This window comes from Macrotis lagotis, chromosome 1 (assembly GCF_037893015.1).
Source record: "Macrotis lagotis isolate mMagLag1 chromosome 1, bilby.v1.9.chrom.fasta, whole genome shotgun sequence".
Lineage (NCBI taxonomy): Eukaryota > Metazoa > Chordata > Mammalia > Peramelemorphia > Peramelidae > Macrotis > Macrotis lagotis.
In genome coordinates this window covers 328,788,419-328,811,473 of record NC_133658.1, presented here as the reverse complement: position 1 = coordinate 328,811,473, position 23,055 = coordinate 328,788,419, and the positions used below count along the sequence as shown (strand labels likewise).

At 43.1% G+C, this 23,055-nt stretch overlaps 1 protein-coding gene across 1 annotated transcript in view; it reads left to right on the top strand.

Annotated features, from left to right (window-relative positions):
* Positions 1 to 2,110: 2,110 nt before the first annotated feature.
* CRB2 (crumbs cell polarity complex component 2) overlaps positions 2,111 to 23,055 on the top strand; it is a 40,936-nt gene continuing 19,991 nt past the window's right edge. The window contains exons 1-6 of the mRNA XM_074199626.1: positions 2,111 to 2,207; positions 17,734 to 18,321; positions 20,251 to 20,446; positions 21,399 to 21,538; positions 22,010 to 22,195; positions 22,795 to 22,908. Coding sequence (XP_074055727.1) covers positions 2,111 to 2,207; positions 17,734 to 18,321; positions 20,251 to 20,446; positions 21,399 to 21,538; positions 22,010 to 22,195; positions 22,795 to 22,908 — 1,321 coding nt within the window. The remainder of the gene's footprint in view (positions 2,208 to 17,733; positions 18,322 to 20,250; positions 20,447 to 21,398; positions 21,539 to 22,009; positions 22,196 to 22,794; positions 22,909 to 23,055) is intronic.

Genomic DNA, 23,055 nt, shown 5'->3' with positions numbered 1-23,055 from the left:
CCTATGTGTAAAGATCCTATATTGGGAATACAAAAGTAAAACAGAGATTATCTGATCCAACCTTGACAACATATGGGACAAATTTACTTATTTCTTAAAGAATGCCATTGATGGGAAGCCCTCTTCCTTTCCCCTTTCCTCCTCCATCTCAAGTCAAACCCACTCCACTTTTGGACAAATCTAAAGGTTAGCAATTTTTCTTTATAACCGTATCTAAATTTCTCTTTCTGAAGCACCCATTCATTGTTCTTATTTTGGGCTTTTACCAAACAGAGAAGCCTAATTCCTTTTCCACATGTCTTCCAACCTATATCCCCTTCCCACTTCTCCTTTCTAGGAGGGAAGTGCACTTAATTTCATATTTTATTGTATTTCACTATAAAGTCTTCCTCTCATTCCTCATCAGGGCTTGAAAGTCACCCCAGGTCCTTAAAGACCATGCCTTTGGAGGACAAGCTTCATCTAGTAAATGCTATCAGCTTGGCAAAGACTTCAGGTATAGTTGTGAGACAGACTGTTATCTGAGGTTCGTGGGGGGGGGCAGGGGATGAATTTTTCTAATCACAGAAGCTCTGGAGGACCACCAACTGAGTTCCAGAGGAGTCTGATCTTCAGACTCAGACAAATGAAATGAAGGTGCTCAGGAAGTGATATGGTCCAATTATCTGTGTTTGTGAATTATTCTCTGCTAAATTGGGAGTTCCAGGGAGGCAGACAAAAAGTCTTATCTAAATCTGGTATCTCCCCAGTTTCACCTAGAATAGTATAATGCTCTGCACACAATAGACCCTTGATAAATGTCTGTTGAAATAAGTCTCCCAACACTCTCTGTGAGGTAGATAATACAACTACTGTGATACCCATTTTACAAATGAGGAGATTGAGATTCATGAAGGTCAGATAACTAGCTCACTATTGCTTATTGAATCAGGGGCAGAGGCAGAGGCAGAATTAGAATGTGAGTGTTTCCATCTGTGAATTTTCTGTAGTAGGGAACGGTATCTCCTTCCTTGGACACTTCAAAGCATTTGGGTGGTAACTTTTTGCCTAGACATTCATAGACTATTTTGGTCCAGTAGTTATTTGTAGCTTTCTTTCTGGGCCTGTTTCCTTCTACATAAAATAAGAGGATCAAAGATTCTTAATCTGGAGTCCATAGACCCCAGTAGATAGATTTCAGGGTAGCTGTTAACAGTGACGAAAAAAATTACATCTAATGGAATTTAGAATTTCCTTTAGTATTGAATTTAATAACACACATTATTCTGAAACTGGGTCCCAGACTGACAAAGGGGGTCCATGACACAAAAAAAGTTTTAAGAATCCCTGATCTAAATGATTTCTAAGGGTCCTTCTTACTCTCAATCCTATAATCCTCGCACAAGATTTTGAGCTTGGGGAGGGTGACGGTGCTTTGTATTTCCAGGCCAAGCACAAGCCTGGCTCTGTAGGAGCCGTTAATAATTGAATGTTGGCCTGAATGGAATTGAATCGAAGAGGGGCCCAGAACTGAGAGATGGAGAGGCAGTGACTTGAAGGTTTCAGACTCAGACTTTCACCTCCATCCAGCCACGGAGACAGAAGGCACTCACTGGTGGAGCTTGGGGTCCTGGAATGGGAGCTCCAGAGGGAGGCAAGAAGGCAGCCTCTCCCCCCGGGAGACCTGGGCCTTTGAAATGAAGTTGGGACCTTTTGTTTGCGGGGCAGACGGTGCTGCTCTACCTGGACTCCTTCCCCGGCCGCTTTAGAAGTTTGTCCTTAAGAGTCCAGGGATTTGCCCAGCCCCATTGTCTCCTGCTGCTCTTCCCCGCCCCCTCCCCAGACCCTGGGCTGGCCCTGGGTCTCTATCTCCCCTCTCCTCCTCCACCCGAGTTAGCAGCAGAGGGGCTGGGATAACATCCACCGAATTAGTGCCGGTCTATTCCCTGAAAGGGGCGGGGGTGGTGGGAGAGGTTAGGACAGGAGGGAGGGGGAGGGGATAAGAAGGGAAGGGAAGAGGGAGGGGAGGGAGAGGGGGAAGGGACGAGGGCCCGGGAGCCCAAACCATGCGGGGCCCCGCCAGGCACCAGAAGCAGCGCCCAGCGCCCCAGCGGCCCAGCCCGGCCAGGTGATGGAGCGGGAGCGCTCCGGCCCCGGCTCGCGATCCCTTCTCCTGGCCCTGCTCCTCCTGTGGCCCCCAGCCCTGTCACTGTCTCCGGAACCCTCGGGTGAGTAGTGGCTCCGGGGCCGAGGGGAGACCCCGAGGCCGGGCCCGGGGTAGTGCCAGGAGGCGGGGCGGCCCCCACCCTTGTTACCTGTGGCGTTCTGGATGAGTTGGGGTCGGGGGCAGGGGCGGAGAGTAGACTGAGACCATTCTGTGGACAGGTGTGATCTGAATTGTCCTGGATGGGTCGGGGGCTGGGGGGGAGGGAGTTGTGAGTAGGTGGTACGCGGTATCTACACGGGGTGAGAGTTGGGGGGGGGTTCTTAGTGAGAAGATGCGTCTGAGCATGGGTTGGGGGGGCAGCCTGGGGTGGGGCGGGGCATGTGGTAATTTGGGTTATGGGAGTTGGAGGGCTTCAGGTAGCATAAATTGGAATGGTATTTGCAGATATGATTTGTGAGACGTTCTATGGTGGGGCGAGCTGGGGGCTTCATGTGCAATGATGCCCTCTGAGGCCATTCGGCTCAACCTCCTCATTTTACAGATGAAGAAACTGAGGCACAGAGAGATTAAGTGGATTATCTAAGGCCACCTAGGCTAGTGTGTCTTCCTGAACTGCAGTTCCAGTGACCTATTCAGTATATCATTCTTCCATGTGAATGGCTAAGTTGGGGTAGATCAAGGGAGGGAAATAAGTTTTGGTGTATGTAGGTGTGAGCTGCTGGTTGTTCTCTGAGGGTGTTACTTGTAGGCTGTTGTACAGGGTGTGAGATATGAGATATGTGGCACAAACTTTAGCATGGTGTAAGTTGTGGGTGTGGGGTGCTGAACCAAGTTGATGGAGATGGGGGGCTGTCTCTTGAGCTCCATGGTCTTCTGAAAAAGAGAAAGAGAAAATATCTTTTCTCCCCCCCCCCCCAGGCTTGGAAAGGGGAAGATGGGAATCTTTGAAGAACCCTAGGGCAGGGAAATATTTTAGGATGAGGATGAAGTTGTGTATGGGGGGGGGGGTGTCATTCTGTGAAGTTTTGTGTATCTTGGAGGCAGAAGACTCCAAAATATTGTGAAGGGACTCTTAATTTCCTTTATCATGCAACCACAGACTCAAACACAATCACATAGTAGTGGTCACATATAGTCTTAAGTGTTTGTACATCACCACAGACACATGTATGTCATGCATCTACTCTGACATAGTTTCACACAGCTACACATATAATCAATCATTCACACTATCCTAGGCACCCAACCCCTCCCCCCAAATTCTCCCCAGTGCAGACTATATTTGCCCTTCCTATTCCCCCATTTAGGTCTGGCACTTCATTGGAGCCCCTTGACAAGGCCCCTGTCCATTAAGGGCCTCTTTTTTCTTCAGAAAAGCATTCAAACTTTGAAGCAAAGTTGACTACCCCCCTCCCCCTCCCCTCTTTGTCTGGTGAGCTGGCTCCTGGGGCCTGGAATTTCTCTTCCCTGAAGAGGGAAAACCAGGGAGGCCCAGGCCTTGGGTAGCTTTTGTTTGGATCACTATGGCTACAACTGCCAAGTTGGAAACCACTGTTAGTTGGTCCCTAACCATCCCTCCTCCCTCCCTCCCCTGCCCTCCCATCTTCCATCATTGGAGAGAGGGAGTTGGGGAGTACCTGGTAGTAAGCTGGACTAAAGGCTGAGGGAGAGGTCCTGGAAACTCTGGCCCCTGGGCTAATAATATGACCTGAACTGGTCCCAGCCCATCTCTAGGTTCCTGAGGGATTAAGAGTTGAAAGTCACAAGCTAAAAGGGCCTTTTTCATTTCTGCTAAAAGTCATCCAGGTCATAAATTTATGTTCTGGGCTCCCTTCCAGCTCTGGTCCCTAGGTCACTGAGGACCTCAGGATCTCAGAGTCAGGTCTGTCCCTTCAGGCCCATGACATATACTTATAAAAATAAACATCTTAAACAAACTTTGTAAATATTTTTGTACCACTGTATAAATCCTAGAGGAGCTCTTTAAATGCAATGACCTTTTATTTATTTCATATGCATAGAGTATGGTTACAGAGGGACAGGTTCATGCTAACCACCATGAAAAAGATAGTCATATTTACACATTCTCATTCACATAGACATATCCATAGCTTAATGCTGATACATAGTAAAACATACAATTAAATAGCTTCTCTCCTAAACCCACAGTGATACCCCCCCATAATACATGGTCACAAACATAGATATATCACAATAAAAGTCATGTTCATGGATAAACATGCATGTCAATCAACATGCAGTCATAGACATCCTAAAACAGGTACATAAATACAACCAATTACATGCCCAGGCATAGCCATACATACACATAAGCACATATGTTTAGACATATACTCATACATGCTGATACATACACAATATAAATATTGTGGTTTTTCAATTGTTTAGTTGTATCTGACTCTTGGTAAAGCTGCTGGAGTGATGAGTCACGTCTTCCTCTAGCTCTAGGAACTGAGGCAATAGGTTAAGTGATAGGCCCAGAGTCATACAGCTAGAAAGTGTCCAAGGTCATTTTTGAATTCATAAAGATGGTTTTTTCTGATTCCAGGTCCAGTGCTCTACCCCCTGTACCATCTAGCAATCTAGCACTAGTATTAGAGCTCTGGTTGATCTGGAAAGCTGAACTTGGAGGCTGTATCTTAGGCTCTGAACCCTGTGCATGAACCAGTTGATTCCAACCCTGGTACCCCATTGATTTGCGCTAAGGCATCTGTCTGCCTCGGCTTTATTCCTAAATTGGAGCTTCCAAGTTCTGCAGAGGGGTCTGAGTCCTATTCCCTGCAGAGTCCTTCCTCCTCCTTCACATGTACCACAGAGGCTTGAACAGTTTCCATGGGGAAACCAAGAGTATTTCTGTAAATCTGGCAGGTCAGGGGAGGATGCCATTACACAATCAGATGTGAGGTCTCTTCATTTCCGATCCCCAATTCCAGGCTTCAGGGGTGAGAAGTAGGAAAGGCAGACTGAGAGATAGGAAAAGAGAGTGAGCTAAGCCCACCTGATTAGACATAAAAAAAGTAGATAAGATCCTGGGGGCACTGGGAACCCACATTTAGCAGTGGAAGGGATGTTGTATATCTATGTAAATTATTTAAGAAAGCATCTTGTATATGTGGCCATATTTGATCCTCATAAAAACCCTCTGATGTCGGTTCTATTATTCTCCTTATTTTACAGATAAGGAAACGGAGTTTATTTAATGAAAAGATTTACTATTAACGAAAAGTACTTACTATAAGCAAAGCACTGTCTTAAGTGTAGGGGATTCAAACAGATTTCAATTTTTTAAAATTTTTAAATTTTAAATTTTAAATTTTTAAAAAAATAATTTATTTTTCTAACTACATACAAAGATAGTTTTCAACAATTATTTTTGTAAGGTTTTGAGTGCCACATTTTTCTCCTTCTTTCCCTTCCCTCCCCCTGACAGAAAGTAATCTAATATAGGTTATACATGTATATAACCATGTTAAATATATTTCCATATTATTATATTATGAAAGAAGAATCAGAACAAAAAAGGGGGAAAAAAAACCATGAGAAGGAAAAAACCGTAATACATAAAACAAAGTTCTTAAATTAAAAATACTATGCTTTAGTCTATATTCAGACTCCATCGTTCCTTCTCTGGATATGGATATAGTATTTTCCATCACAAGTCCTTTTCTATTGTCTTTGATCACTGCTGAGAAGTACAAGTACATCAGAGTTGATCATCACACAATCTTCTGTTACTATATACAATGTTCATCTGATTTTTCAGTGAGTTCTAATTCTAAGTGGAGAGACAACATCTATCAGAAGTTTCAGTTTCAAGTCAGAGGCAAAGGTCCCATGGTCATTAGGATATAACATCAAAGAAGGTGATAATCTTTAATATAATTTTCACTGATAAAATTATATCCGTCTCTGATATAGCTCTTTGACAGCATCAAGGACTTTATTGTTGAGTTTATTTTTCTGGGTCTGTAATAGCTATAACTGCTAAAGGTTCAGTATTTCCAGTCACACCTACAATGCTGAAGGTCACTAATGTCTTCTAATGACATCATCTGATTGCTCCCAGTGGGTCAGTTCTCAGTGGTCTCCACTGGACATTACTCAGTCAGATTTAAGTTAAATAACTTGCCTGCAGGATCATACAATTAGAAATATGGATTTGAATCCATGTTGCCCCTAACCACAGAATCAGATTGACTCTACTGAATTTCTTCTACCTTTTCCTTAATTACTCAGGGCCATGAATCTTAATATCAATGACTGTCCTGGATTGTAATAGCTGACATATTTAGGCTTGTCAAGGGTTCCCAAATATCATATGTGTGTGTAAATTTGTAGTAAATTTTTAGCTATATATATATATATATATATATATATATATATATATATATTATCCCCATTTTCAGATGGAGAAACTGAGGCTCAGAGAAAGGAGTGACTTGACCAAGGTATGCATACAGTTTGTACCCTCAGGACTTCTGATTTCAGAATCAGTACTCTCCCCGCCCCCCATACCATACTGATTCTTCAGAATAGAATAGTCCCATTTACCTTCATTCAAAATTTCCTGTCTCTTTTTAAATCAATAAATCAATAAGCATTTATTAGGTGCTAGACCCATGTTGGGGAAATAGTACCAAAAATGAAATAGTACCTTCTTTGTAGGAGTCTCTAGAAAGCTACGAAATTTCATTATCTTTTTTGCCTCTGTAGACCTCTCTGTGCCTAGCTCTGGTAATGCTTATTGTTCAGTCATATTTGTTTCCTCATGACTCCATGTGTCATTTCCTTAGCAAAGATACTGGAGGTGTTTGCCATGTCCATCTCTAGCTTATTTTTCAGATGAGGAAACAGAAGTAAACACAGTTAAGTGACTTGTCTAGGATCACTCAGTTAATAGATGTCTGAGGTCAGATTTGAACTCAGGAAGATTCATCTTCCTGATTTCAAGTTCAGTGTTCTATCCACTGTGCTTCCTATATGCCCCCTGGTAATGATAATCACTGTTAACACTAAATTGGCTTTGGAATTAGAGGGGTCTAGGTTCAAATACCTCTTCTGACTGCTAACTTCTAATAGGATCTTGAACAGATCACTTAACCTCAATGGACTTCAGTTTCTTCGGGTGTAAAATGAGAGAACTGGACTCCAAGATCTCTGAGATCCCTTCTAGCTGTAGCCTTATGATCCCATATAGCAGCCTGACTCCATGTTATGAGGGAGCAGTCCCCTCTGCTTCTACCTTCATTCCAGCTTGGAAACTAGATAACAAAACTTATTAGAACAGTGTCCAAACTGTGTGTAAATTGAGTAGGAAGTTATTGTCTAATTATAATTATGATTTAGGCTTTAACATGTATGATTATAGATTTAGGAAACCTCAGAGGCAATCTAATGCAACTCCCTCCTTTTACATATGAAGAAATTGAGATCCAGAGAGATTACATAATTTGCCCAAGATCATATAGGTAGTAAAAGCTCAGAAGTCGAATTTGAACTCAGGTTCTCTGACTTCAGAGTTAGTAGCTTTCTCATGGATCTTGTTGCCTCATTGAAGAGATGTATGATAGTTATTTGAAGAGGATGGCCTTGTGTCATTAGAAAGAAAACAAATAGACAGCTCAGATATTTGTCTGGTATGTTTGAAAACTGAGAGAGAATATTCTCCAATATGTGGGGTATGTCTTCTTTGGAAAATCTATAGATGAAAATGTATGAAAAAATTCTACTAAGTAAGAAGTTATTGGAAGAAAGAAATAATATTTATTCATCAACTACTCAGTGCTAAGCTCTTTATGAATATTTTCTCATTTTATCCTCATGACAACCTTGAGAGGTAGATGCTAGTCTTATCCCTATTTTTACAGTTGAGGAAACTGAGGCCCATGATCACACAACTAGATAAGTATTTGAGACTGGATTTGAACTCAATTCCTCCTGTTTCCAGTTCCAGTGCTCTGTCCATTTCTGTGAGTGACCTGCAGAAATGAACAGGGGCTTCGAAAGTGGTATGGACAAAATTTTAGTACCTGGACCTTGTTATCTCCACCAGTAGGAAACAGTATGGTTTTTTTTTTTAATTTTTATTAAAGATATTATTTGAGTTTTACAGTTTTTCCCCAATCTTGCTTCCTTCCCCCCACCCCCACCCCACAGATAGCACTCTGTCAGTCTTTACTTTGTTTCCATGTTGTACCTCGATCTAAATTGGGTGTGATGAGAGAGAAATCATATCCTTAAAGAGAACAGAATTCTCAGAGGTAACCAGATCAAACCAACAGTATGGTTTTACTGGAGATAACAGTAACTAGAGACAACAGCCTAGATCCCAAACAAGTTTTAACTTTGTTTCCTATAAGTCATTTTCCCTCACTTTACTCACTGAAGGAAAGGGGAAGATGATCAGAATTATCTTCTACAGACAGGTTCATTGGGAGGTCCAATACAGTTAATGGATAAATAAGTCCTGGATAAATCAGTTGGGGTAAGAACTCTTAGTATTCAGGGGCTTCTGGGTGGATGAAAGTGTAGGTGATGGAGGACAAGGGCTGATAAATTCCAGAGAAGAAAGAGCACCAGGCAGGGCAAGATCTTGGGTTTTAGACTTAGTTCTAGTTCTTTTTTTTCCTTTTTCTTTCCTTTTTTTTTAAGTTTTTTTTTTTTTTTTTTTTTTTGGCAAGACAAATGGGGTTAAATGGCTTGCTTGGCTCTATTTTAATGTATGAAGTTGGGCAAATCAGTCTCCCTCTCTGCATCTCACTTTCCTCCTCAAGTAACTGGATTAAGGCAGGCATTGTCAACCTTTTTTGTTTTATTCATGGATATTCTTTTTTCTTTCCACCTTTACTTTTCACTATCTAGCCCCAGTCCCTATTCATAGAATTCTCCCTGGAAACAAATAAGTACAGCCAAGCAAAAGAAATCAAATTGACCAGTTTGCAACCATTGTGACCAACTCCCCCTATTAAGATGCAAGAAGAGGCTTGCTTTATCCTTAGTCTTCTGAAACCACAATTTCTTACTGCCTTGTTCAGTTCTCCAACACTTAATTGTTGTTTTCATTTATAGTATAAATCCTACAAATTGTTCTGATTCTGTTCACTTCATAAGGCTTCAGTTCAAAGAGATCTTTTCAAGTTCCTCTGAATTCTTCAATCGTCATTTTTTATAGTACAATAAGATACCAATGGGAAGCTAGGTGGCTCAATGGATAGAGCACTGGGCTTGGAGTCAGGAAGACAAGTTCAAATTCAACTTTATTCACTAGTTATGTGACCCTGAGCAAGTCACTTAATCTCTATTTGCTTTAATCCACGGTAGAAGGAAATGACAAATCACTGCAGTATCTTTGCCAAGAAAGCCTTATAAATAGTATAGTCTATATATGAATGAACAACTGAACAACAATACTCCATTACATTCACGGGATGGAATTTGTTCAGCTATTCCCCAAATAAGTGCCATGTTTAAAGTTCTTTGATATGACAAAAAGTTTTGCTATGACTATTTTGGTGCTTATGGGACTATCTTTTTCTGTCTTTGACCTCCTTGGGGCTGTAGGTCTCATAGGATCAATCAGTCAGTCAACAAACATTTATTATTAAACATTTACTTCATGCAATGCACTGTGTTAAACACTGGAGATATAAGAAAGATATTCAGTCAAGGATGTCACATTTCAATTGTATGAATAAGATAAATATATTTGGACTAGTTTGGAGCCAATTTCAGAAGGAAAGCACTAATAGCTATGGTAAAGACTAGGAAGTTCTCTTTAGAAACTGGCAATTCTGAGATGTTAAAAATTTTTTTTTATATTTGCATTTCAATTTTTTTTAGAAAGAACACATTTTTAACATTAATTTTTTAAATTAAAAATTCCATATTTTCTCCCTTCCTCCATCCCCTTCTCTAGTCATTGAGAAAGCAAGCAATATATCAATTGTACATGTGAAATCATGCAAAATATTATTTCCATATTAGTCATATCACAAAAAAATCAAGAAAAAGTGAAAAAATTATACTTCAATTTGCACTCAAAGTTCATCAGTTCTCTTTTTGTGTGGATAGCATTTGTTTTTTATCAGTTTCTCCTGAAGCCTGAAAGTAGCCTAGGAAACTACTAGGTGGAAGATTAAGGGAAGACTGTTTCAAACAAGTGGTCTTCCAGTCTCCTCTTCTATATTTCAAGTTTTAGACAACTCATTACTTTCTCCTACATTCCAAACCACTTTGGGGAAGCTTTAATTATTAGGGAGTCTTTTCCTTACATTGAACTTTTATCTACCTTTCTCCAGTGTCTACCCCTTTCTCCTAGCTCTGGGTCCTGGGACCAAACAGAAAAAGTCTCTTTCATGGGACATCCTTTAAAGTCTTGAAAACCTCTATATGATATGTTCTTTCATAAATCTTTACTTTTCTAAGTTAAAGTCCCTATATTTTCTGATACTCCTACGTCACAGTTTTTGTTTGCACCATTTCTGGATCCAGGTTGGTTTTTAATTAAAACATCTGGTTTGGGCATGAGCCTCTTCTCACCAACGTGTGTTCTTTTGGCCTAACTAGGGCTACCTCCATTCCTGGAAAAGATAGTTTTATTATCTAATTTAATTTATTCAGTTATCAAAGGGACCTTGTTTAGAAGATGCTGATAATGGCTCCCATTTCTACATCTCTTTAAGGTTTCACTCACCTTTGCTCTTAACAACTAACCTGTTTTACAACTGGGGAAACTGAGATTCAGAGAGGAGGAGGAGGAACTTGTTTTTGGTAGACAAAATAATAATAACTTGCATTTATATGGCTTGTTCACAAAGACAATGTGTTTGCATTACCTCGTTGGTACTTCAAAACAATCCTGTGTAACTCAAATATTATCAACTCTATTTTACAGTTTAGTAAACTAAGGCTAGCTTAGATCTACCTAATAGTATCATATAGCTGTTTAGTGTCTAGAACTCAGGTCTCCTGAATCTAGGGTCCAAGGTGCTTTCCTCCAGACTGTGAAATAGAAGATCTATCTCTAAGGTTCCCTTTAGATTTAAAAAAATCCCCTAGCCTTTCTGTCTTAGTTCTGGTCTCTAGACTTCCCCCTCCCCCCATCTCAGGCTTTGGGACAGGTTGGGGCTTAGGCCAGGCCCTTCTGCTAATCCTGTGGCCTGCTCAGGTCAGGGAGAATGAGGTGGGGAGGTCACAAGGGATTTGCTAATGTAAGCACATGCAGATCTGTTGCTATGGCAGCAGGCCATCTCTCGATCTGGCCATCCCAGCTAGTCAGGGATGCTCCCCCTCTTCCCTTACACTCCTCCTCTAGCCTCCCCAGTCCTTGACTCTAAAGTACAAGCAAAGAGCCCACTTAAGTCAGTGTTTATTCATTTCTGGAAGAAGGAAATGTACAGGGTCTCTATCCCAGGGAGTTTAGGGGTAGGGGGACAGAAAACAGGTCTGAAGGGTTGGCAGTCCATTCTGTGGTTTTGTGCTTTAAGACAACTCACATTGAAAGAGCTGGTGAGGTTTAGTTTAGGGCAGAGCAAATTGAGGAGGGGCAGTATCATTGTCTTCACATATCTGAGAGGCTGTCATGTGGAAGAGGGATTACCCTTAGTCTACTTGACCCCAGGGGCCAGAACTCAGATCAGGGGGTGGGGAAGCCACAGACAGGAAGCTTTTGGTGGCACAAGGAAAAACTTTCTAATGGCAGTCAGCTGAGTTTTTTTTTTAATATTTTGGTAATCATATTTCAATATCTATCAGTTTTCTTTGAAATTTTATGAATTATAGTTTAGACTTTTAAACACATGATTCTGAGAAGGGACCCACAGGCTTCACCAGACAGGATACAAAAAAGACTAAGATTCCCTGAACTAGAAATAATCCCTAAGGTCTTTTGAAGTTCTAAACCCTAAGGAGCCTATGAGAGGTGGAAGTTACCGGGAAGCAGACCCATTCAATGAAAGGAAAGACTTCCTAACAATTAGAGCAATTCAGAATTCAAATGGGCTGCTTTCATCACCATTGTCAAGCCCTGTTAGTGTAGAGCTGGGATGACCCTTTGAAGTCTCAGTTGTTCAAAGGGTTAATTACTACTTGGGGTAGATCTAGATGATTTCCAGTAAAAGTCTCTTAGATCCTGTTATCTTCTATTCTAAAGTCCCTTCAGTCATCTCCTGAGTGAACGGGGCTGGGGCCGAGGTTCGGTGGGTCTGTTGGTGGGTCCGTGGGCCATTCAAAGCAGTCAAGCCTGACGCAATGGTGTACCTTCCTTGTATTAGCATTCCTGTCCTTCTTTGGGTCTCCAAAAAATTCCTAGAACCATATGTATATGGTTCTTTTGTTCTTCGTCTATGGCCTAAAAAAGTCTAAAAGAAAACTCTATTGAGAAACAAAACTATAAGAATGCAGACACAAATGGAATCTCTACACTAGTACCAACAGAAAATTGCACCAAAAAGATATATTAAAGCAGTTTGTCCAAAGGATGTCCTTGCTTTAAAAAGGGAACTGATGATATGCAGCAACTATTCTGATATTCTTTCATACTTTTCTCTGAGACCAGATATGGGGTAGATATTTTAGAGGTCTCCCTAATATACATAGTATTTATACCTAAATGTTTAAATTATATTTACCTCATTACTGTTCTTTTTTCTTAATGAAATAATTCTCACCTCTTACTGAAACATTGCCTAAAGTTTCTATTTTAGGTTCACTTATTTGAACAATACAAATAAATATAAATTCACTTAAAAAAAACATAAAGTCCCTTCAGTTCTAATCTTCTATGTTCTAAGACTCCTTCCAAGTCTAACTTCTTTTTCTGTCCCTTCCATCTCTAATATTCTGTATTTTCAAGTTTCTCCTTCAGCTTCTTTGTTTTAAGGTCCTCTTCAGGCATAACATTATATACAAGGTCTCTACCAGTTCTAATGTCTTATGTTCTAAGTCCTTTTCAGCCCTAGCCTTCTGTGTTCTAGGTACTTACAGTCTATATTCTAAGATTTCTTCTGCCTCAGAACAATATAATGAAGTTAGATGAGTCTGTATTGGATCATAGTCTATATGAACAGAGCATGGTCAGTTCATATTTACATAGAACATTAGGATTATGAAAGCACTTTCCTTACTGTGAAGAATTATTAAAGATTTGCAGATGAAGACTCCATAACTTAGATGTCTAAGAATTGTAGATGTCTTTTGAGTTGCTATCTCTTGAATTCCAATATGGTACTCTTTCCATAGCATCACCTCTTTAGATACTCAATGCATGTGAGATTTTTTGGGCTGTAGAAATGTTAGATTACAAAGTCATTATTATTTGTCATTCTGTCTCTCTATCCCTATTAAGGTATGACTTCTCCTTTATAACACCAAGCCTTCTGCTCCCTACCCTTACCCTCGAGTGATATGAGCTGGACCATGGTTGATGATCCAGGCTTGGCCTCTGACCCCTGACCCCCACTGGAATGTAAAGAGTGGGTGAAGCACCAGAAAGTTATCAGTTAGGGTGTTATAGAGTGGGGAGTGCTAAGGGTTTGAAGTCTGTGGGACCAGGTCCTCTGGTTAATGTCTGGGTGACATCTCTGTCTGGGGGGGAAGGGCAGGGCAGCCCAGCAGGGCTGGGGCCCCAAGCAGAGACTTGCTGGTCCATCCATCCCATGAAGATATTCAAGCTGGGGAGGAAGAGTCTGGATGCACTCTCCTCCCCTGAAGAAAGGGTACTGGATTTTGACTCTCAGGAGACTTGGAGTCTAGTCCCCACTCTGCCATTGATTAATTTATTGCTTTTAATGAGTCACCTTTTCTTCCTGGACCTCAGTTTCCTTATCTATAAAATGAAGAGATTTGGATTATATGGTCCCTAAAGTTCCTTCCACTTCCATCTTTAAAAAAAAAAAAAAGGTCATTGTATGAATATAACTCTCTGCCCTCCAGGGCGCCACTCAATTTTGGGGGAGGGCCTTTCTGGGTCCTAGGGAAGTAACCAAGGATTCCTGTCTTATCTCTCAGTCCCTAGCAATGTTAGAGCCCAGGAAGGACTCTCATAACCCCTCCTCTTACCTCTAGCTTACAGGAAAGGTTGCCCCCATCTCTCCTAGGAAGTCCAAACTCTGGACTGGGGGCTGGGGAAGAGCAACTTCTGTGGTATGCCCAGCAATTCGGCAAGGTCAGCTCTTCCCTCCTTCCATGTGGGGCATTCAGACAGAAAACAAGGGCCTGGAATTCAGGGAAGAGAGGGGGAGGGGGCAGAAAGAGGGAAGGGAGGATAGTGCTAGGATGGAAGAAGTCTGGAGCAGTTGGTCCTGGAGCAGAGGAGAAGAGACCAGGAATGAGAGTCAGGAATTCTGGTCTCTAGTCCCAAGTCTAATGTAATGACTAGCCTGAAGTAAGTTGTTTCTCTTCCCTAGACCTCAGTTTCCTTCTCTGAAAAAATGGAGATATAAGCTCTGTTATTTTTCCCTCCTGAGAATATTATGAACATCTAATGAGAAGATAACCAGAAAAGAAAGAATTAGAACAGGTCTTTTAACATTTTATATAGCATTTTCCTTATACAATACCTATGAGGTGAGTAGGGTTGGGGATATCAAGCCCATTTGACAAATGGGGAAACTGACAAAGGTCACACAGCTAAGTTAACATATATTGGAATTAAAACCCAGGTCCTCTTGCTTCTGACCCTCTGCTCTTTCTAAACAAACTTTCATTCCCCCTGCTTCTTCTAGATCATCTGGCTAAACATAAGACATTCGGAAGGGTGGAGAGTGATGTGCTGATAAAAGGTTGGTAATTAGTGCTCTCACATGATAAAATTAATATTCAGTTGGTTTCTAGATGAAATATCAAATAATTTTCTAAGAAATTTCTGAGGAATTCCCTGCACAGGGAGTTCAAAAGTGGTAAAATCTCTGAGAAAGGGAAATCTGAAGTGTGCTACACTTTTGCAAAAGAGGGCACCTTTCCTAGGATGGATCTGCTATGTGGAGCTAGGAAGGCAGGTGAGGAAGTTTCTCAGGCAGTCCTGGCTGATGAGATACAGGAGAAAGAAGTATGGCTTTGGATCCTAAAGATCTGGGTTCATAAATTGCTGATACTACTTGTGTAACCTTGGGCAGGCCTCAGTTTACTCATCTGTAAAATAAGGGAATTAGATGAGATAAACTCTGATGTTCCTTTCAGTTCTAGATATAGGATCTTAAGAACCAATAGTGGTCCTACTTCCTAGCTGCTTTCAATAGTTACCCTTTTACTATCCACTACAAATGAGTCTGGTGGGAAAAAATAACTTTATGCTATTTTAAATGCTAGAGAAATTGCAGTTATTATTATTATTTCTCTTTGTGGATGTGGGAGAACTGGCAACTCTGTCTCGCCATGAAATTGGAGATCTTTTTTGTCTGAACTCTGTGGCTCTCCCGAGGGCCAGGGGTTGCCTGGGGAGGGGATAGAGCTTCGAAGTCAGAGGCCTGTCTCTTAGGGTTAACCCTAAAACCTCCCCTCACTCACTTCCCTTCCCAGGGCTTCACAGGAAGCCCCTAGAGGAACTTTGGAGGGAGAGTGTGTTCTGCGAGGAAGGAGGGAGGCTCCAAAGTTCATTCCAGATACCTTTCCACCTTATTCCACTTAGGAAGCCCAGGACCTGGGAGGAGGGGGAGAGGGGGAGAAGGAACTGGAGCAAGGGCCTTGAAGAAATCATAATAACAATAGCTAACACTAATATGCTCTTTAAAGTTTACAAAGCACTTTACAAATATAGATCACAACTTTCCCTAGCTTAGTTTCAATATGTCATGACATAAATAAATGCAGAAGCCGAAGATAACCCATGAGAACCATCAGGTGAAACAGAAATAAAGTTCAGAAATTCAGAAATGCATAAAAATATCTGTATAGTATTATATAATATCAACATATTTTATCTTGACTCTCTGTACAAAGGGAGAGCCAAAAATTTTTATGGGGATTTTCCATGTCATAGAGGCCATGTCCCTAATCCCCTTGATGTGGAAGGAATGACTGTACTATCTCATTTTATCCTTACAACAACCCTGGGAGGTAGGTGCTGTTATATTCCTATTTTACAGATGAGGAAACTGAGGCAGGCAAAGGTTAAGTGACAATTTATAAGTCTTTGAGACTTTGAATTTAGGTCTTCCTAACTTTAGGTCCAGTTTTTTTTTTTTTTTTACTTTGAAATGGGAAGGTAGCTCAGAGGTCAACAAGTCTGCCACCCTCATTTTAAAGATGAGAAACCTGAGTCATAGAGGGAAGTTAAAAGTGGTTTGCCCAGGGTCACCCACCTAGAAAATATTGAGACTGGATTTGAATTCAGATCCTCCTGATTCCAAGTCCAGGACTCTGTCTATTGCATTATATTCCATCTAGCACTCTGTGGATTCACAGAGACCACCATGTTTCCAGTCACTTCACTTTATATGAGAGTTTGGTATGTGGATTTTGTACCAGTCTTTCCCTAGCTCACAGAGATTTCTTGCCCAGATTTCATGAAATCCCCAAGGTGTACAGAACTCAGCTAGGCCCTAAGGAAGTGGGGAGTCAATCCAACACAGTCCCTAGCCCCTTAAGTCTAATTGAAAAATAAGACACGGGCACTGATATCAATAAATCACAATTATATGAGAAGTCTATTTGGAAGGTGCAGAATAAAATGCTTCTGTGAGGGCCGAATCTGAAAGCTGCCCAGACCAAGAGGGTTCCTTGATAGTTTGATGGAGAGGGTGGCCCTTGATTTGAACTCTAAAGGGCTGGGAGCAGTTCAGTCAGCAAAGGACAGGGAAGAAATTCTGGACCAAGTGGATGTGACAAGGAAGATGGACATCAGAGGGTGTCTTTGAGGGATCAGGATGTTTTGGTTTGCTTGGAGTATAGATTGAGTAGGGAAAGTGCATGGCTCCAACTTATGAAAACCCTTGAAAAATAGCCAGGGAGATTGCAATTTTATTCTGTTGGCAATGTAGACTCACACCAAATCTGTACGGAACAATGCTGAATTTTGTAGTAGGATAAAGAGTGGATTGGAGATGAGAAAGGATTCTAAAGATGCTATTGCAATGACTGGGAACAAAGAGTGAATTGCTATGTGGTTTGGCCACAGCCAAGACTGAACCATCTCTGGTTTACCAACATCTGGGTGAGGATGAGGGGCTCTGGAAGCCAGTCCCAAACCCTGGCTCGACTTGTGACCTCCTATGGTCATGGGCAAATCACCAAACCTCTATAGGCCTCAGTTCCCTCATCTGTTGTTGTTGTTTGTCCTCTGTTCTCAAAGAAGACCATGGCATCAGGGAGGTGAAACCATGACATGTATGTGACACCAGTCTCATTTTCTCCTCTGGAGCCATCTGAGACCAGTGGTCAGACATGAATCAAGACTACTGGAGATGACCCTGGATGCAGTGGGAGACCTGGGTCTTTTTAAGTTAGGGTCTTTAAAAGTTCCCAGTTTGCCAGAGGTTGGTAAGAAAGAAATGAGGCCAAGAAAAACCAAGGAGAAATGCACAAAAGGTCCTTCCAGCTCTGATACACCATTTTCTCTCTTTCCTCCACAGGCCCCAGTGGCTGCACTTCAGACCCCTGTGGCCACGGGGGTACCTGCCAGAACACCAGTAGTGGTGGCTTCCTGTGTCTCTGTCCCACAGAGCCTGTGGCCTATGTGGGGACTGTCTGTGAGAAGCTCTATGATGCCTGCTCAGAGCAGGTCTGCCCGGAGAACCAGACATGCCAGGCGACCCCAGGAGCTCTGAACCACACCTGCCTCTGTCCTCCTGGCTTCTGGGGTCCCAACTGCAGTTTATTGGACTGTGGGAACAATGACTGTCTTGGGAATTGCACCACCTGGTGCCATCATGGTGGCACCTGCCTTGCAGCTGGGGACGGCTTTGCTTGCCTCTGTCCTCCAGGATGGACTGGTCCTCGCTGTGAGGAAGACATAGATGAGTGTGTTTCAGGGCCCTGCCAGAATGGGGCTCTCTGCGTGGATGGTCCAAGTGGCTTCCTGTGCTACTGTGTCCCAGGCTTCCAGGGCCCCCGTTGTGAGCTGGACATTGATGAGTGTGCATCCAGGCCCTGCAAGCACGAGGCATCCTGTGTCAATCGTGTGGATGGCTACCAATGCCTCTGTTCCCCGGGCTACACAGGTGAGACCCCCTGGCAGGTCCCTGGGACCCAGCCCAGTGGGAGGGGAACTGGGGTTCAGTACCCCCCCCAAGGCAAGGGGACAGGGATCCATTCCAGAAGTGGGAAGCCAGGCTCGCAGTCCAGGGACAAGGGGAAAGGGACCCACTCCAGGTCAATTCGAGGGAAGAGTCTGAGCAGAGAGGCTCCAGAGGAAGTCTCATCCCTTTTCTGCATAAGGGGAAACAAATTGAATTAAAACTTGTCAGCTTCAGAGGGAGAAGGGGCCTTACAGACAGACCCTCTAAGAAGCCAGACCTTTCAATTTATAGAGGAGAAAATTCAAGACCAGAGAAGGAAGTCACATAGTTAACAAATGGAGCAGGGAAGACACCAGAGAAAGGGATTTGTGGGGTCTTCAGAGCTCCCTAGTCTTATCTCCATTTAATGAGACCTTCTGGAAGATGGAAGAGAGTCAGAGAGTGTGTGTGTGTGTGTGTGTGTGTGTGTGTGTGTGTGTGTTTTACTGTGTGTCTATATATATATATATTTGTCTAGACACTTGTGTAAATGTGTGATTGTGAGTATTTATGTGTGTCTATATATATGCATTGGAAGAGGCTTAGAAAAAACTGCATCCACAAGTACATTTGTGCATTTACAAATGTATTGGTGTGTGCCTCTGAGTGTGCATATGACTGTGTGTGTGTGTATATGTGCGAGAGTGAGGCTGATTCTTCTTGCCTGGGTGACTCAATAGGTCTTGGTCTCAGTGGTAGTGCCCTTCCTCCTCCTCCTCCCTCCTCCTCCTCCTCCTCCTCCTTTTCGTCTATCCCCCCCTTCTCTTCCTTCTCTTTCCTCTTCTTTTTTTTCCCTCCCTTCATCTCCCCTCCCCAGGCAGAGCAGTGAGGCCTGGAATTCAGGCCAGATTCCTCCCCCTAGCACAGGCAGGCACCAGAGCCTGAGGAGCTGGGGGCCTGCCAGGATGTGCCTAGGGAGGAATTTGGGGTCACCAGGTGGGAGGAGAAGTGGGCAACTCCTTCCCTGAGTCATCGACTCTGGAAGCCTGCCTGGTGGGGGGTGGGAGCTGGGAGGTGGGAGCTGGGCAGGGCCTCCCAGCAGTAGTAGGGGTGGGGGTGGGTGGTGAGATGGAACCTGGTGTAATGCACGGAGGAGATGGGGAATCCAAGGACCTGGGTTCACTTCCCTGCTCAACCATTTGTTAACTGTCTGACTTCAGTTGAATTAATTCCCTTCTCTGGACCTGAATATTCTCCTCTATAAATTGAGGGGGTTGGCTTAGATGGTCTGTAACATGAGTTTTAATTCAATTCCCCTTTCTGAACTTCACTTTGCTCTTACACAGAAAACTATGAATCTCACAAGGATATGAAGAAAATACTCTGTGAACTCTAAATATCTATGTGTATGGAACTTTGTCTCTAACCTGCCTGCATGGCCCTCATTCTAATCCTGGGTCCCAAGCTTTGGACACTCAACACTTGGGTAGAGACTACCTGGAGTCTAGAAATTTCTGGGGGGTGAAATTTAGGGACTTGAAGATCAGGAAAGCACCCCAAATCTCTGGTTATCATTGAATCTTGATGAGAGAGCTCTGGGTCTTCAGGGACCCCCAATGGGATAAAGTAGTAGTCCTATGGGAACCCATGAAATTTCATATACTCACTCTAATCTGTCTGTCTGTCTGTCTGTCTGTCTGTCTGTCTCTCCCCTTCACTCTCTCCCTCTCTCTGTTTCTGTCTCTGTCTTTCTCTCCTCCCCCCCTCCCTTTCTCTCTCTTTCTATTCCTCTCTCCTTTCTCTTTCTCTCCCTCTCTCTGTTTTCTCTCTCTTTTTCACTTTCTCTCTCCTTTCTCTCTTTCTTTCCCCTTCTCTCTAATCTCTTTATCTCTTTCCCCCAATCTGGTCTTTATTTCAAATCCTCTGTCTCAGGACTGAACTGTGAGACAGACATAGATGAATGTGAGTCAGCTCCCTGCCAGAATGGGGGTTCCTGCTTGGAGGGTGTTGGCTCCTACCGATGTCTCTGCCCTGCTGGCTACACTGGACATAACTGCCAGGTGGACATTGATGAGTGTGAAAGCCAGCCTTGTGCCAATGGAGGCATGTGCCACAACTTAATTGATAGGTAAGAACCCTGGGAACTAGCTGACCTTAGGCCCCTCCTGGAACTTGGTATGGAAGACCAATCAAGAGGATGGGGTCCCCAGACCTTCAGAAGGGGAGGAGGAGGGGCCACCCCGAGCCTGGCAGAAGATGGCAGAATGTTCAATTCACCAGTCATATTAAACATCTACAATACATAAGGCCCAGTTCTTAGAGCAAAGTGACATAGACAACCTAAATGAAAGCTTCTCCCTGACCTCCCCAAGTCTTTGCTCTAGGAAGGAAGATGGTACACACACACACACATACACACACATCAGAATATTTTTTTTTTGCCAGGGACTAGAACAGTGATTTCAAGAATGCAGGGAACTTCCTGTGAGGAATTGCTTCCTATGATCTGGGGCTTACAGGTTTAGAGAGTTGCTCTGGCACTAAGAGGGGAAGTGACTTGCCCAAGATGGGCCCTGAAGATTCAAACCAAGACCTCCTTCACTCGGAGTCACTCTCCACTACACCTCATACACTTAGACTTTAAAAAGCAAAATGATAAAAACAAAGGTAAATTAACTTAATACAAACTACATATAACAGCTGATGTATGAGACTGCTCTCCTAGATTTTGTGGTGGTCCTAGCCTTGTTGCTCATTTCATTTCATGACCTTGGGCAAAAGCACCCCATTTCTCCTGGCCTGTTTCCTTCTCCATGAAATGGAGAAAGGGATGGAGGTAGATTAGATGATTTCTAAAGTTTCTCTCAGCTTTTAGTTCACAGAAGTTGGATTCTGTCATTGCACTAGGAATTTGCTGTGCAACATTAAGCAAGTTGCTTCCATTCTCTGGTCTGTTTCCTCTCAGAAAAAATGAGGGGATTGGACTAGTTTACCACTCAGTTTTGGTGGAATTGGACCTGGGATGGGGCTGTGGATAGTCAGAGTGCTTGCTTGACCAGTGGGGTCTGGATCTGTCCCAGGTTCCAGTGTAACTGCAGTGGGACTGGCTTTGAGGGGGCTCTCTGTGAGGTGGAAGTGCTGGAGTGCCTATCCAACCCATGTCTACACAATGCCACTTGTCTGGATGGGCTGAGCAACTATACATGTGTCTGCCTGCCAGGTATGTTTGTGTGTGTGTCTGTGTGTGTGTCCATATTTATCCCAACCCCCTTCCAACCTTGCCCCTATCAGTACCTCCAGTTCATTTTGGCCAACAGGTCCTCATTAGCCCATCAACTTTTCTGAGGAATTTCATGTATGATTGTTATTCCCAAAACTCAGCATAGCTTAGTACAAAACCTTCAGGAGTCTTGGCACCTGCATTAGAATGCTTCCCTTCCCACCTATTTAACTTTGGGTAAGTCACTTCTCCCTGGGTATTGGTTTCCCACTCTGTTACATTAAATGATCTCTAACTGGCTAGTTTGGAATTCCATGAACAATGTGTAGGCATACAATCGATCATTCCTCTATATCAACCCTGGACATGTCTGGGTGAATAAGGATGTATATTTGTGGTATGTGTGTGTGCGTGTTTGTGTTCACCCTTGAGGATATAAGTATGTAGCTATCTCTGTGGGTATTGCACCAGGTTACCATGGGGAACACTGTGAAGTGGATGAGGATGAGTGCGAAGGGGGCCCCTGCCTCCATGGGGGTCTCTGCCTCCAGAGATCCAATCAATCACTCTATTGGGGAGCCCAACCTGTCTTTCCTGGGACCTTCAGCTACAGCTCTGCAGCTGGCTTTGTGTGCCAGTGTCTTCCTGGTTTCATAGGTGAGTGGGACTTGGGGACCCCCCTCCCAGTTCTCCCCTTCTGTGACCCTGTTTCCTGGAACATCTCATTAAAGAATGAAGAGACTTTACTAGGGAGGAAAGTTTCAGTGGTGGGAAAAGGCTTGTAGTGGATGTCAGGAGACTAGGTTCCAGTTCAAGTTTGAAGCCCCCTGAATGATTACTGGCTGCAGGCATGCTCTGAGCATTGCTGTTGGGGGTCTCTGAGACAGATGAAGTGTAGTACAATGGGAAAAGCATTGAATTTGGAGTCAGAGGACATAGCCGCAAATCCAGTTTGCATCAGTTCATAAAATATTCTCATTTTTCTGTATTCTTCATGCATGTTGTTTCTTATTGCTGTCTCCTAGCTATGTGACTTTGGACCTCTCTCAGCACCTTGATTTCCTCATCTGTAAAAATGAGGGGATTGGTTGATGTCTTCTAGGATCTCCTCCTTTGATCCTCAGCCTCTTGGCCCTGGTCCCCAAATAGCTCATGAATGAGGTTCCAATCTAGGGGATCTCATGGGCATTATAGAAGGGAGTTGATTCACTCTCTGTCTGGGACTGATTGAAGACTCTTGACTGTTCTGTTCACAGGGGACAACTGCTCCGTGGATGTGAATGAGTGTGAATCCCAACCTTGCCTGAATGGAGGGACCTGTGAGGATCTTCCCAACAGCTTCCAGTGCCACTGCCTGGAAGGATACACAGGTTGCTTAATGGGAGAACAGGAGGAGATTTTTGACATGTACTGCTTTCTATTTGAGTGCGGGTCATTAGTCTCTCACCCCCTCTTCTCTGAGGAGGGAGGTGGGTGGGTCAGGAAGGGAGCCCCACCTTGTTTCTAACACCTGAATT